Genomic DNA, 13,825 nt, shown 5'->3' with positions numbered 1-13,825 from the left:
ACTTTCTTCTAAATAGTTTCAGTGTCTTCAACCAGTAGGGATTTATGAATCACTTAGAGCTCACAGAGCGGAGCTCCTTCAGTAAACAGAGAGAACCAAACTTTCTGATGGGAGTCTTGTGCATGTCTAGCTGCAAATACTAAGTGGAGAGTTACCTGAATGACTTTCTGACTGGTATCTACATTCCACTTCTTGCTTCTCACATCCTTCACAGTGCTTTATATAGGGAAGAGCCCCTGGAGGGCCACAGGGCTCTGCTTTCCACACAGTTCTCATCAGTGAGGTATGAAAATAGCATTACTCGGTCTGCACTTAGGATCCTGCTAGCAACAGTTTTAGGATTGACCTCAAAAGCAAGAAAATAGGATTGTCATCTTAATGCACCTCCACCATGTCTGCAGGGCAGTGGATGGCACAAGGTCATCTGGTTTAAAAAGTGTTTTAAAAAGTCCTGCATGGTTCAGGGTTGTGTCCTACAACAAGAGAGTTAATGTAGTATAACAGGATACTTGCAAATAATTCCAAGGAGCTAATAATTGGCTTTGGTTCTTACAAAATTACACAGCAGGAAGAAATGCTTTATCTAGATTGAGCAAGATGGCTTATTCTGGGATTTCAGTATTTTTGTTTAAATTTATTTCATTTTATGTTGAAACATAAATATAATTGTGGTTTGAATTGCGTATCATGTTCTGGCAGCAGTGGTTTGAGAGAAACAAAGTTTATGGGGGGAAATGATTTTTTTTATTACTGTCCTGTGAAAAAAAAAAAAGAATATCAACAACAAAAACAAACAAAAAAAATCCAGCAAAAACAACAGACAAGATACTGAGCATGCTGACTCTTCTTTAGGCCTGAAATAGAAGTACCCATCTTCAGGCAATGTACAGTTCAGGAATAATTACTTAAACATTACCTTATCTATGTTAACCAATTAGAGGATTTAAGAGGAATGATTAGCACCAATGGCAGGAGAGAGGGAGAAAGAAAGGATTGTAATTCTTCATAAAGCCGATATATTGATCCAGTCAGTAAAGGGGAGCATTATTCAGTCATCAAATTGAGAACATTTTTCAGGAAGTGGCTGGTCCATCTCTGAGATCACAGCCCTTGAGGGGGACCTTTGAAATACGTCCAAATGACAAATCAGAGGATTAAAAGTCATAACTCTAATCACTACTGAAGATCCCGAATTCTGAGAAAGCATTCAGCTTTAGGCAAATTACAGTTATTTACGTACATCCCTTGCCTCTTGGTTTCTTAGTGTTCCATGTTTGCTTATTCTTTCTCTGTCCTTTGGTCCCACAGACATGTTAAAAGCAGATCAATAGCATTATCAACTCTCACCTTGCTAATAACTCTTTCTCTACAGGTATTAATCATGCCTTTCTTTCAAAAGAAGCAGTTATACAATAAAGTGGAAGTATAAACAGTTTTCCCCAATCAAAACTCAAGTTGCGTAGCTTTGAAGGTTGCTACTGACTAAGATTTGGTGTTACTAGAAAGCTTGTCTGCTGTACTTTTTGGCTCTACACCAGTTGCCTAATGAAATCTTTTATGTTTCCTTACAAACCTCATTTGACTTACAAGTTGTGTGTGTTTTTTAAAATAATTTATTTTATTTGCTAAAAATATTAAATGAAATTAATAAAAATTTGCAAATATTTCCCAGGAGAACAAATATACATTTTCTGGTAAATGTAATATTAGACTAAAAAGCAGAATAATTCAGCTCTACTTGTGAATTCAGAAGCCAGCTGCATTGATCTTCTTTCTCAGTGTCTCCCTAACAGATCAGACACATTTAATTATAAAAAGAACTCAGGAATATTTTAGTTATTGATGCATGGTATACAACCAGGTCGAGGTCTGGACATCTCTCACAGCTGTTTCCAGGAAGAAGAGATAGATCTGTCCTTCAGGTTATGGGAAGTGGAAGGGGAATTGCTTATAGTCACTGACAGTTCCCAGTTGAAATAGAAGGCTCAATGGGAGGCAATCACAACCTTAAGGGATCTCTGGTTTTGTAAGCAGTCAACCAGTGCCAGGGTTGGCTTGACATTGCCAGTAACTTCTCTTGAACTGCAGGACCAGCACAATTAGTGGGAAAAACTGAGCAGAAAACAAGAATATTAGGCAAAGATGCTCATTGAAAAACAGTTATACTTTAGACTTGCTTGTGTTTTCAGTTTTTGACTTAAATTGATTTTATTTATAACGTACTGATGGTTGGGTAATGTCTCCTGAATTTCACTCTCTCCTTTTCTTTAACCATAGATTCCTGTGCTTCTCAACCTGAGTAAGGATCCTGATGTTAACTTGCCTATGAAGCCATTAATCTTCTCGTTGGCCATGGGTGCATGCCTTGGAGGTAAGAGCCTATGCAAGAAAGCTAACATGAGGCAATAACTTTGAAATTATGATATGTATTAACTAGTTCAAATACGTCCAATGATTTTGTTATGCAAAACATAGAGAGGGCCTCGTGCAGCTCCTTTTGACTTCAAAGGACTCCTGGATAAGGATCCCAGCCACTGTCTGCTGCATAAACTACAATAGGATTTTTGCAGTCTGTGTTTGAAGATGGTATCTGCATAAAGTACAAACACACAAAGCAGCAGTCCAGATGGTGCTTCTGGGGTTCTGACCTTTTGAGAGAGAAAATACAAAGATACGTTTAGCTTCCAGAGCAGAGGCCCATCATTGTTCATTGAAAAGGTACATAAAATGTATAATAGCTGAGATCTGAAGGCTTGATTCAGGGTCTATTGAAGTCACTGGGAGGTTTTCTGGCTTGCTTACAGAACTGGGTTGATTATCCATTTGCTGGCCTATTTAGCACTCCTTACTCTGTGGAAGATGTCACTGAAATATTTGGGAAATTTACCTCAAATAAAGAAAGCTAATAGCCATTCTTCTAATACCCATATTGGTGTTAACTTGGGATTTCTTGTATTTGTCAGTACACTACCATAAAACAAGCAGATGGCTTCATGACTTCATTTATTTATTTATTTTTAGTTAAAAATCTATCATGTTTCCACAGTAGGTCCAAGATTTCCACTCTATTTGTTATAACAACAAAGAAGAATAGCAATCCGGTAGTTTTTAAATTAATGTTTATACTGGATTACTCTATGTTCTACTAATAGCTTATGAAAGTGTTTTGACGCAAACAGCAAGTGTACTAAGTACAATTGAAATGTATAAGCTTTTAATGAGAAGTAGAGTTAGCATTGTTTTTAACTAGTGAGAGATTTAATGCTAATTACATTGTATTGGTCTGTGTTCTGATCCATAAATATTTAGACAGTTAGGTTAAATAACATTAAAATGGATAGTATTCTGCAATGAATCCACCCCTTCCTACCTCTGAAATCCTCCAAATAGTTTCCTTTACTTTATGGAGATTAAAACCAAAACCAGTTTTGTGTTTAATACAAGTTCTGGTTTGTTTATTTAGCTAAGTGATTGCTAGTACAAGTGACCTTAATACCTAACAAAGATTATAATGATGTAATTTACAGATTGAATTTTAAGAGCGTGTTGCAAAGACAGGACAATTTATACCAAACAAGAGTTATTCATTTTAGGAATGTCTTTTTGTACTCATCATTACTCGTTATATTGTGACTTTAATCGGCAAATCTGTTCCTCTTTAAAACCAGTGATTTGAATAATCAGCATGTCTTTATATAGATGTTTGCCATAAAATATCATCTTTCTTCTCAATTTGCTAATCATCAAAGATACTGATTTCATTAAACTTTCAGATATTTTAAAAAAAAAAAAATAAAAAAGCATAAGGTATGTAAAGTTGCCCTGATTACACTGACATATTCTGAGTGGGAAGCACTTCACCAGCCTTGGAGCCTTTACTGTATTATCTTTCATCTTTAGAAACATCAGTTGATATTCCTAAAGTATCAGTTATTGTATTAACCCAAATACCTTTAATTTGATTTTTGAAGGGCTGCTGGGATTTTAACACAGACTTCTGTGTCTATGCCATATGAAACAACAATAACAATATAAGCAGTACCATAAGCATTGTTTGAATTCAACGTAGTAGAGATACATGTACATAGGAAGTTCTCACGTATTAAAATAGACTACATATAAGTACTCTGATAAAAAGTTAGAGCATTATCATTGTTTGTGAAAGCTTAAATACTCCAAATAGTACTCTATTAGGATAAAGCTGAGTGAATTATGACTTATACTGGCAAAGGTCTCATGAGAATGTTAGTCTGAAGGTTAATATAGTCCTGACTTTCCCTTTTCAAAACCAGAAGCTAATGGATGGCAGTTTATTCTTAAGAAAATATTTTACTTTGAAAAATCTCATAAACCCTCAAAAAGTGGAAGAGAAGGAGCTTTTTAAAAGCAAACAAAACCCAAACCAACCAAACAAAACCCAACCAACCAGCCAACCAACCAACCACAACAACAACAACAACAAAAAACACATACCAAAACAAAAAATTCATATGGCCTTTAAAATTATTTCCAAAATAAAGGCTTATCAGCACCGAAGTGATATGAAAGAATCCTCAGGATCTAATCTCATTTTGTAATAGGAAACTGAAAATTATATCATTATTGTCTGATGCCTAAGGCAAAAGATTTTATCTTATTGTTCCTTATGCAACCAAAGGAGTTTGACAAACAAGACATTTTGTAAAAGTGCCTGATTAAATAATACATTAAAGGCATAGATTTCAGAGGTTGTTGTTTACTACATAATACACAGCTTCTGTACTTGTAATTGGATGGTGTTTCTTGGGTTCAGGGTAAACACTGCCGTATGCTTACGTGACCATGAAGGGAACATTATCATTTGTGCTCATGTTGGAAATACTGTGCAACATGTTGTCCTGGAAAATTTCCAGTGGGTACAATTTTTCTACTGTCACAAACTGCACAGCCACCTACTGTTTTGGAAGATGATGGGATGAGAAAAGACTGTAATTTTCTTTCATTGCTTTAGCTGTTGTCCTGGAAATGAAAGGATTGAATCAATCTCAAGCAAGACAGAGAGACCTTTGCCAGTATAACTACCATATTGTTGTCATCTTCACCAGTGTCTCCCAAAAGAAAGCTGCTGCTATTAAATTTCTCTCTTTCATGGCATTGGGTTCAGAGATAAGGAGTAACTGAAAATAGCACAGATGATCCTTGTTCTGTAAAATGTGTATCTGGAAGTGAGAAGGAATTAAAAAGTCCTGTCTCTTAATAAAGAAAACCAACAAAACTGGTGGCCATTGGCAGTTCCTGGTGAGGTGACCACAATTTTGAAACCTTTCGGTCTTCCACAGAATTTGCAGCTCCATTCTGGCAGAAATTTTCTTGGTCAGGTCAGGTTAATCTTATGCAGTTAAAAAGTAAACATAGTAAATTGCCAGGAGATCTAGTTCTGGAAATTTAGAGCTAGATTATCTCTAAGATATTAAAGATAACACAATTATCTTTAAGAATTTATATGAAGTTGTAAATTAGGAGTCTTGCTGCCCTGGGCTCCTTGTTTTGTGCTGGGGAGACTGGCATTTCCAAGAGGCAGGTGTTTACTCATCCACTGAAAATGTGAGACATTCTCTGCAGAGTATGTAGGAGCCCTTAACGTACAGAAATTCAGGAGCTCAGAGGGATATCCAAAGATAAGTCAAATGAATTCTGGCCTCAGGGCCTCCTGGTTTGTCAATTTTTCTGAACGCTGAGTAGCCCTATTAGCTCATGTCTGTCTGGTCATTAATGGTCAGGATGTCTATGCAATAGATTGAAAAATTGTATTGCTTACTTTTTTTTTTTTTTTTTAATGTATTATCTGCCAGTATTTCAATTGTGCTTTGACTATGAGGGAAAGACAACAATAAGTTTAAAATAAACTGAAGGAAACAAACAAGGAAATAGCTTCAGTCATTTTCTGCGGTGTTCTGGTGTTCTGACAAATATATTCATATTTCTTTTTCAGGAGATGACATTGAATAAAGCTTTATTCATTAATGCTTCCTATTCTAGTACGTGATGAAATTATGGTATCTCTTGAGACTGAGATGTACATAGGCCTTCCAACAGTGTGTAGAGAATGCTGCTCTGAAATTTTGGAGCATAAATGAAGATTGCTAGTTCCAGCAATTTCAGAACAGGAGGAGCTTTAATCGTGTAGATTTTATTGATTTATAAGTTGTAAAATAACAAGAAATATGGATTCAACTCAATTTGAGTAAGTGCACAGTCAGAAATGCACCTGTTAAGACTGTTCAATTGTGTAGGACTAGATTCTTTAGTGAGCTGAAGAGGTTATAGCTAAGACATTGCTTGAAAGGATTTTGTACATTTGACATTTGTACAGCTGGCATTTATTTGTCTTTTTATCTCTCTCTCTCTCTCTCTTTTTTTTTTTTTTTTTTTTCTTGATTCATAAAACGTACGTTTGCAAAAAGAAGAAAAAAAAAGCTTGAGTTAAAAGTTAACTGAAATCATACTTGAAAGTCACTAGCATTTGAGTTCTCTGTTGCTAGTGTAAGAAAAGTATATATCTGCTACAGTAAGTACTCCAGTAGTCTAAAGGGAGCATTTTCTGTGGCTTATAGTATTGTGCTATTTTTCTTCTCAGTGTATTTTCCTGGAGGACAACACCTGAAAGTTATCTTTGTCATAATTCTGCTGACAGAGGCAAGCTCTAGGATGCATACAGCTGTATTGTTCTTGCAAGCTTGGTTGTACTTTGAGAAAGGAGGCGAAAAGAGCATTTTTCTTCTAACCTTACAGGGTCAAAACCCAGGTGTGACTAATATCCATTATCCACAGGACAATTACAGCTATTAAAAGACTGAAACCCACACTGCAACTAAAAAAGTTGGATTTCTCTTGGTGGTTCAATACTGTAGCTGTTCTGTCTCTTGGCAAGCCTCTTTACATGCCTGATGCAGATTGGACCATGCACAGTGGAGACTTACTCATTTATTATTCGCACTGATTCTGCTCAGTAAAATCCTAAACTAGCTGTAAAGCTTCAGGCACGGTGAAGCTATAAATCTAGAAATATTGTTTATATTACTAAATCAACCCTGCTTCTTTGCAATATGAGGGAAAAGTAAAAGCCTTCAATAAAACATTAAAATATATAATTCTTAATTAATATTATGAAAATAGCACCTCTGTAGATCCTTTTGAAGTTCAATTATAGTTGCAACAGATCACATTTGTTTAAGGCTTTTCAATTTGAAATGTTCAAAAAGTATGCCAAAATCCAAAGTGAAAACATAGCAGTTGAGGCGTACTACTCAGCAACTACTAGTTGAGTACTCACCAACTGCTAGTAGGAGTACTACTACAAAATTAATTGTTGTATACAATGGAATGTAATTGAAACTGTAGGAAAAAATAATCTGTTGAGAGAATATATTTACCTAAGCTTGAATTTAGCCAGGATGCTGATATTGCAAGTTTCGGTTGTTTCTAAAGGTCAATGGAGTCTTTTGAGAATCTGAAATCCTGAGGTTCAGTTCTATGTCTGTGGGTGAGACACCTCTGACTTGGTTAATTTTTTTGTCGCTTGTTATACAATTTATAATCCAAATAAAAACTAGGACCATAGGGAATCAATGAAAGTAATATGGGATCTTTCAAAAGGAAAAGGCTGCTACTGCTCTTGATTTTAAAAGGCAGGCAAGACAAATGAGGAAATTCAGGAAGTGTCTCAGTTTTAAAGATCTGTGTGGTGTTTAGCAGTATTATACCTTTAAATTTTACATATCAAGAAGCAAATACAGCAGGTGTTTTATATATCTTATCCTAATATCTAATTTCCTTTCTGAATATACTTTACATTGTTTCTGTAGTGTTTGCTGTAATGGAAAGAAGTAATTTGGACTTTAAACAATGACTCCAGTAAATGGTAGTACTGTTTGCTTTTTCTTAATGAAGATCTCTCTTCAGGTATTAACTGAATGTTTCATTTTTGTTGTAGCCCTAAGAGCAGTATCATCAGATATGAGCACAAGAAATCTTTTCTCTGCATCAGTATTCAAGTGTCCAAACTAATCTCATGCTGTTTTATGAAACAGACAAGACATTCAACCTTCTATAAAAATCCAAGTGCTGTTTTTCTTAGCTTTTTCATGACATTCAAACTCTGGGGCATCTTCACACTTTTTCGGTATGAAGTTCTGCTTAAAGGCCAGCAATGCTTTAAAGTCTGTGATGTGAGAGCCAGGCTCATTACCAATGTACCTGCAGCTAGAGGAGATTCTCTAATCTTTAAGATTACTGAAGATAATCCTCTGTGACATGGAAGAAATAGAGAATAAAGCTGTGAGTGTAAAATGTAAAAACAGCTAAACCTCAATGTGTACATTTGATGGACATATCGATGTCTGTATTAAGGAAATATCAGAGGCCTGCTTGGCTTTAAGACATTGAGTTAATATGGAATCAAAAAACATATTGAACCCAGTCAGTTTTTCTTAGCAAGGCCATTTTTCTAAGCTTGAAAAGAGTTATCTTGGCAGACACATATATATATATATCTATGTATGCATGTTATTAAGGGTAAAATATGAAGTATATGGGGTAGAGGACATGCTATTTCATGTCATCTGTACTGATGAGGATTTATAGTTCAGATGGTAAATCTTAGATTTTAAAATGGAAAGGAGAAGAATATGTATGTAATATACAGAATTCAGTAGTATTCAAAAGTAATTTTTCAAAAGAATTTGCACCAAACATAAGCTCACTTCATAAAAATGCTTACATTGCTGATGAATTTGAAATGATCGTATTGTTTTCAATCTGTGTAAAATAATTGCTTGCTAAAGAGTTCTGCAAATTAGAGAAAGGTTAACTATCAGTGGTGACAGCAGAGATGACATCGAAGACTCCTGCAAAGCAGAGTTTTGTTTAATTTTATTTCCTTGCTTTGTGCATTTATCTATCATAAATTATGAAGGGTTCTTAGAAGCCTTGACCATTTCTATTTTTAGAATAATATAGAATATTTAAACTCATTATTTTGTATTACTGAGTCACTGCAATATGAGAATACAGACTCTACACAGCTGTCAGCAGAAGAGGTATATTCAGTTAGAAGGTAGCATTTGGGCTATCAGACATAACAAGAAAAGGAAGCTATAGCAAGCTTTGAAACTCTAAGCGTAGAAGATAATACTGGCCTCTCCTTCTCTTTCTCCTCTCCTCCTTCCACTCTCACTGCAGGCACTTTCCAGACAACACACCTTTTGTTTTTTTCTTTTTTTTTTCTTTTTTTCTGGAAAATAAATAACGTGTTGCTTGCAGCAGTGTTGAGTGGTGCAAAAGGAAAATAATATCTCTGTCTCTGATATAATTGATTTATAGTGATGAATCAGATAATCAATCAGACACTCTGTGTGACACTAAAGAAAGTTATACTGGTACCCTTATTACCTATATATATATTAATATCTGCAGCACAATTGCAGTTAATACACCTAAAACAAATAAGGGCAATGAGCAGGAGTTGTGAACTCTTTTTAAGCAAGGCACTTGAACCGTAGCAAAGCGTAACAGCTAAGCTCCAATTGAAAGTCAATTTGTGTAAAGTTGGAATCTGAATTTTAAGCACTGAACATTCTAAAATAACTTAATGGAGGGACATTTAGTTTTGAATAATATTACATTGTTCTGCTCACCTCTGAAGTATAAAGTTGAATAATATACTTTTATTTTGATATTCCTATGGAACTATTTTTCAACATTTGGTCCCTAGTGGTGCCATATGTGGAGAAGCTGTGAAATTGAGCAGACAATTTAAATGTCAGTATCTAAAAATTAGAGAGAGAAAAAAAAGTGTAACCTGGGATTTGTGTGCCCAGGAAAATTTTAACTTTTACTGTCATAGAAGAAAGAAAAAGAAAACAATGAGCACTGAATAAAGTAATAGTTACAGCAGCTTTACAGCTGGCAGAACAGTAGTAGTAGTAAAGTAGGACAAAGTTCACATGATTCAAGATGTTGAATTGAATGGTTAGGTCAATGAAGCCTTTGGAAAAATTAACTCAAAACTGTGATTCACCTTCAGTGTTTTCCCTGTAAATTTCACATCTAGGCAATTGGACAGAAATGTCCAATTCAACATGTTTCCAAACAGGTAAAATTAAAATAAGTAAATAAATAAATATTGTATAATTGAAGTCTGTGACATATAACTATGTTCAATGAGTTCACGCAGGCCTTTTCTCCTTACTGCTTATGAGCTGAGGATTCTGGTTATTGTAAGGATTGGTAACAGTTTACATGGCTTTAATTCTTTATCTCTTTATTGATTGCAAATTTGATTATCCAGGGCTTGTTTATTTTTACTCATAAACAATATTAAAAGATATTCAAGAGTTGTACACCCTTAAGACATGAATATAAGTGGCTCTGTTTAATGAGGCAAATCTGGATTAGATTAGCGTGAAACAGAAAATTAGTGAAAGCTGTGAAGGTTGTCACCTATAAGGGTAATCAAAATTATAACTGTTCAGTGTTCAGTTCTGTAACCAGGTTTGTCACATTTGCTCGGGATGTGCTTTGAGTATAGAAATGACATGCTATGGAAAGAAAGCCACACACTTCAGTCTGCTTATTCTTAACTGAATTAAGTGCATGGAAGACTGCATAGTTTTGAAAACGTATGGAAAACAAGGAGCTGGCTTCCTTCAGTAGGTTTTGTGTAGACACTATAATGAGATTGTTTACAGCAAAAAGCAGGTCTGAGAAACCTCATCCTGAAATTATTCATGATTCTGTGGTGAACTCCTGGCTTCAAAGTAAGAATATTTGCCTGGGACAAAGCAGTACACAGAACTGTGCCTGTGCAAAACTGTGCCTTGCATAGATGTTTGTCCAAGGCTAAGGGTAAATCTGCTTTCATGGCTTATGTTGAGTGCTGCATATGTCTTTTACTGTGGCTACAGGACAGTGATTTTTAGCTTTGCCATTGAAATAATTGGATTACAGAAAAATAATAAACACTTTTCTCTACTGGCACATGGCTAAATAATAGCCTTAGCTCAGCAGTTGTTATGAAAGCAGTGTAGTCTTTTTGCTTCTGCATTAGCTAGCCAGAGATATAGGGAAGAGAAAACGCAGAAAGTCTGTTGGTTAAGTCCATGTGTAGCTTGCTATCTGCTGTTAGGCCATGTGGAGAAGTGGTGTGTTAAGCACAGAAAAAAACAAGACTTTTTTTTTTTTTTTCTCAGAAAAGAGCAATCCTCTTTTAAACTTGCTGTTGCACAAGGTACTATCTCCTTTATATTCTGAGAAACCATTTTTATGAAGGCTGTTCATGCCAGGTGAAATAGCTTTATTGGTGATAATCCCTTCCCTTTGATTTCTTGGTGCTTTGAATAAGAAACACAGATTCTGCCAGACACTTTGAGGGTGATTCTCCAGGCAAACATATTAAGAGTGCAGCAGACCCAAGGGTTAGGTTTTTCTTCAAGGGCAATACCAAAGACTCCTAAGAACTGATGGTACTTGGATGTAATAGATGTGCTGCTACCAAGTAAAACCAACAGCTGAGAATGAGGTTTAAAGTGAGAGGAAACATTACTGATGTAAACTGTCTCTCCCTTTGCTTATTATGGTTCTTCCCCAGTTTCCCAGCTCCTTCCTTTGGTAAGATTAATCAGTTCTCCCCAAAGTATTTTTCAGTGCATTGCAGATTGTAGCCATGTGGATGAACTTTGTTTACCAAGGCAGAGGCCTGCTGAGCCAGGGAGGTGCATTAGATATGGTATACCAGTTCTAGGCTTGAATTTAGTAGTCTCTACAGGGCTATATCAGAGTGTAATAACTGTGAACACTGTGTTGAGAGGAAGTAGTGCAAATGGAAGTAAAAGGCTGGAAGAAGCTGGTCTGTTAGATACTGCAGGTATCAAATCAGACTTACCAAACTCTCTCAACATCTTCCCACTTGTTTCTCTAAGCTGGATTGATATAGAAAGACATGTTTAAATAAGTAGGTTTTGGTTTTGGATATTTTATAAATGAATTTATTTTAAACTACAACTGTTGAATACTTTCTTATACTTGATTTTGCATTCCCTAAATATATTCAAAGTAATTTGCTGTGAGAAAAGATATTTTTATGTCACCTTTTCTAGACAGAAATGTTCAAAGACCTTCTACTGTGCTTCTGAAATAATTGTGAAAAGCTAGGGCATGTCCATAGAAAAATGATCAATGATCCATAAGGATTCCTTCATTATTTTCTTCTATATAGCCTGCATAGCATTGGCACTTTAACTGACATGTCTGAATCTTTCTATGATCACACATCAAAGTGAATATATATGTATATATTTTTTGCATTAAGAAAAAATATTTTCTTGATTTCATGGTTATGAATTCTTAAGCATAATTAGCATTGACAATAATGACTGCAGTATACCAAGAAAAAAAGGCAGAATAGGTATGAAAGATAATATTTATGGTTTACCTCAAACATATCACCTACTATGGACATTAGAAATATTGCATTTAATTCATTGTAATGAATATAGTTTCTTGATAACTATATGCTCTGTGATAAAGGATGAGTTACGGTAGTCATCAAAACTGATATACTGGTTATTACGGTGTTGTACTTTGATACAGTTGACCAATGTGCTATTACAGCTTGAGCATACAAGCAAATAGGATTCTTTGCTATGTTTTTTTTAGATTAATTATTCTTAAGATTGAAGATGAAGTGATGATGAGTTGAAGATTCTGTGAAAGCCTAGAAAATACTTATTCTTCATTTGCATCAATTTGAACAAATTTAATGTGTATAGGTTCCCATGTACATGTATCTAGACTTGACTTATCTGTGATTCAGAGGTCATGGTTTCATTATTTCACTGCTCAGTTAAATGCCTGCCATTGAGATGGATGTTCCTTGGAGGGGAAACAAAAGTTTGCTTTGGTTGTTAATTTCAGTGCGGTTCTTTGAAGCCTGCTGAGCCAATACCTAATTAAACTGTACACACATTCTGAATGAATGAAAAAGAAATACCACTTCTTTCAGATAACATTTAAGGTGATGATTTCTCCTCAAGTGAAATCTACTCAGGGAAATCAATTCAATGCTGAACCAGAAACTCTTTCCATAATACCTCATTATTTGAAGGCATTACTGTAACACATGTACAGTATTGAAGAGAGTGTGCTGTTTGGAGATCTTGGCTGTATCTTGTCACAGTCATGGGACACGTATAGTTTCATTCCTGTTTCCTTAATTTGAAACCAGAGATATATTCCTTGTCTATAGTAATATTATTCTGATGGTGATGTCTAATTGCACTACATGTAGAGCAGAAACCTCTTATGAAATGTTTGGAGGCTGAAGACTAGTGATTAGCTTTGGAATTGAAAATTATTTAAGTGTTCCTGCCTGACTTCTCTAATAACTTCAGCTGTATTAACTTGCTCTGTTTTTGTATTAAGTCACATGCTTTGTGTTTTGCCTTTGTTATGCGAAAGCCTACCAGGAATTCTGGTGTTCTAAGTTCAATTTAATATCTCTGAAGTATTAAAGTAACTAAAATACACTTTTAGTCAAAGACAGGACAAGGGAAACAAGCTCAGTTGCCTTGGAAGGTCAAAGCCTTAAAAACAGCAAGTAGGAGGCAGCTCACCTAGCATAGCTCTTGAGGGAGCAGAAAGAGATAAAGAAAAAAGAGATATGCAGTTCTCTCAAGAAGATAGATGTGCTTTATAAACATGCACATTTATAGACATTTATAAACATGTACACAAAGGCATTTTTTGCCTTTGCATTTTCCTCTCGTAAGGGGACCTGTATAATGTAATT

General features: G+C 35.2%; 1 protein-coding gene across 1 annotated transcript in view; it reads left to right on the top strand.

Annotated features, from left to right (window-relative positions):
* Window positions 1-13,825, top strand: part of OCA2 (OCA2 melanosomal transmembrane protein) — a gene marked incomplete at both ends in the record, with an annotated part of 186,299 nt that overhangs the window by 135,362 nt on the left and 37,112 nt on the right. The window contains one exon of the mRNA XM_082773952.1: window positions 2,278-2,371. Within this exon, the coding sequence (XP_082630078.1) occupies window positions 2,278-2,371 (94 nt within the window). The remainder of the gene's footprint in view (window positions 1-2,277; window positions 2,372-13,825) is intronic.

This window comes from Aythya marila, assembly GCF_965140915.1.
Source record: "Aythya marila genome assembly, chromosome: 1".
NCBI classification, from domain to species: domain Eukaryota; kingdom Metazoa; phylum Chordata; class Aves; order Anseriformes; family Anatidae; genus Aythya; species Aythya marila.
Note: the sequence above shows the minus strand (reverse complement) of the source record. Positions and strands in the feature narration are given on the sequence as shown.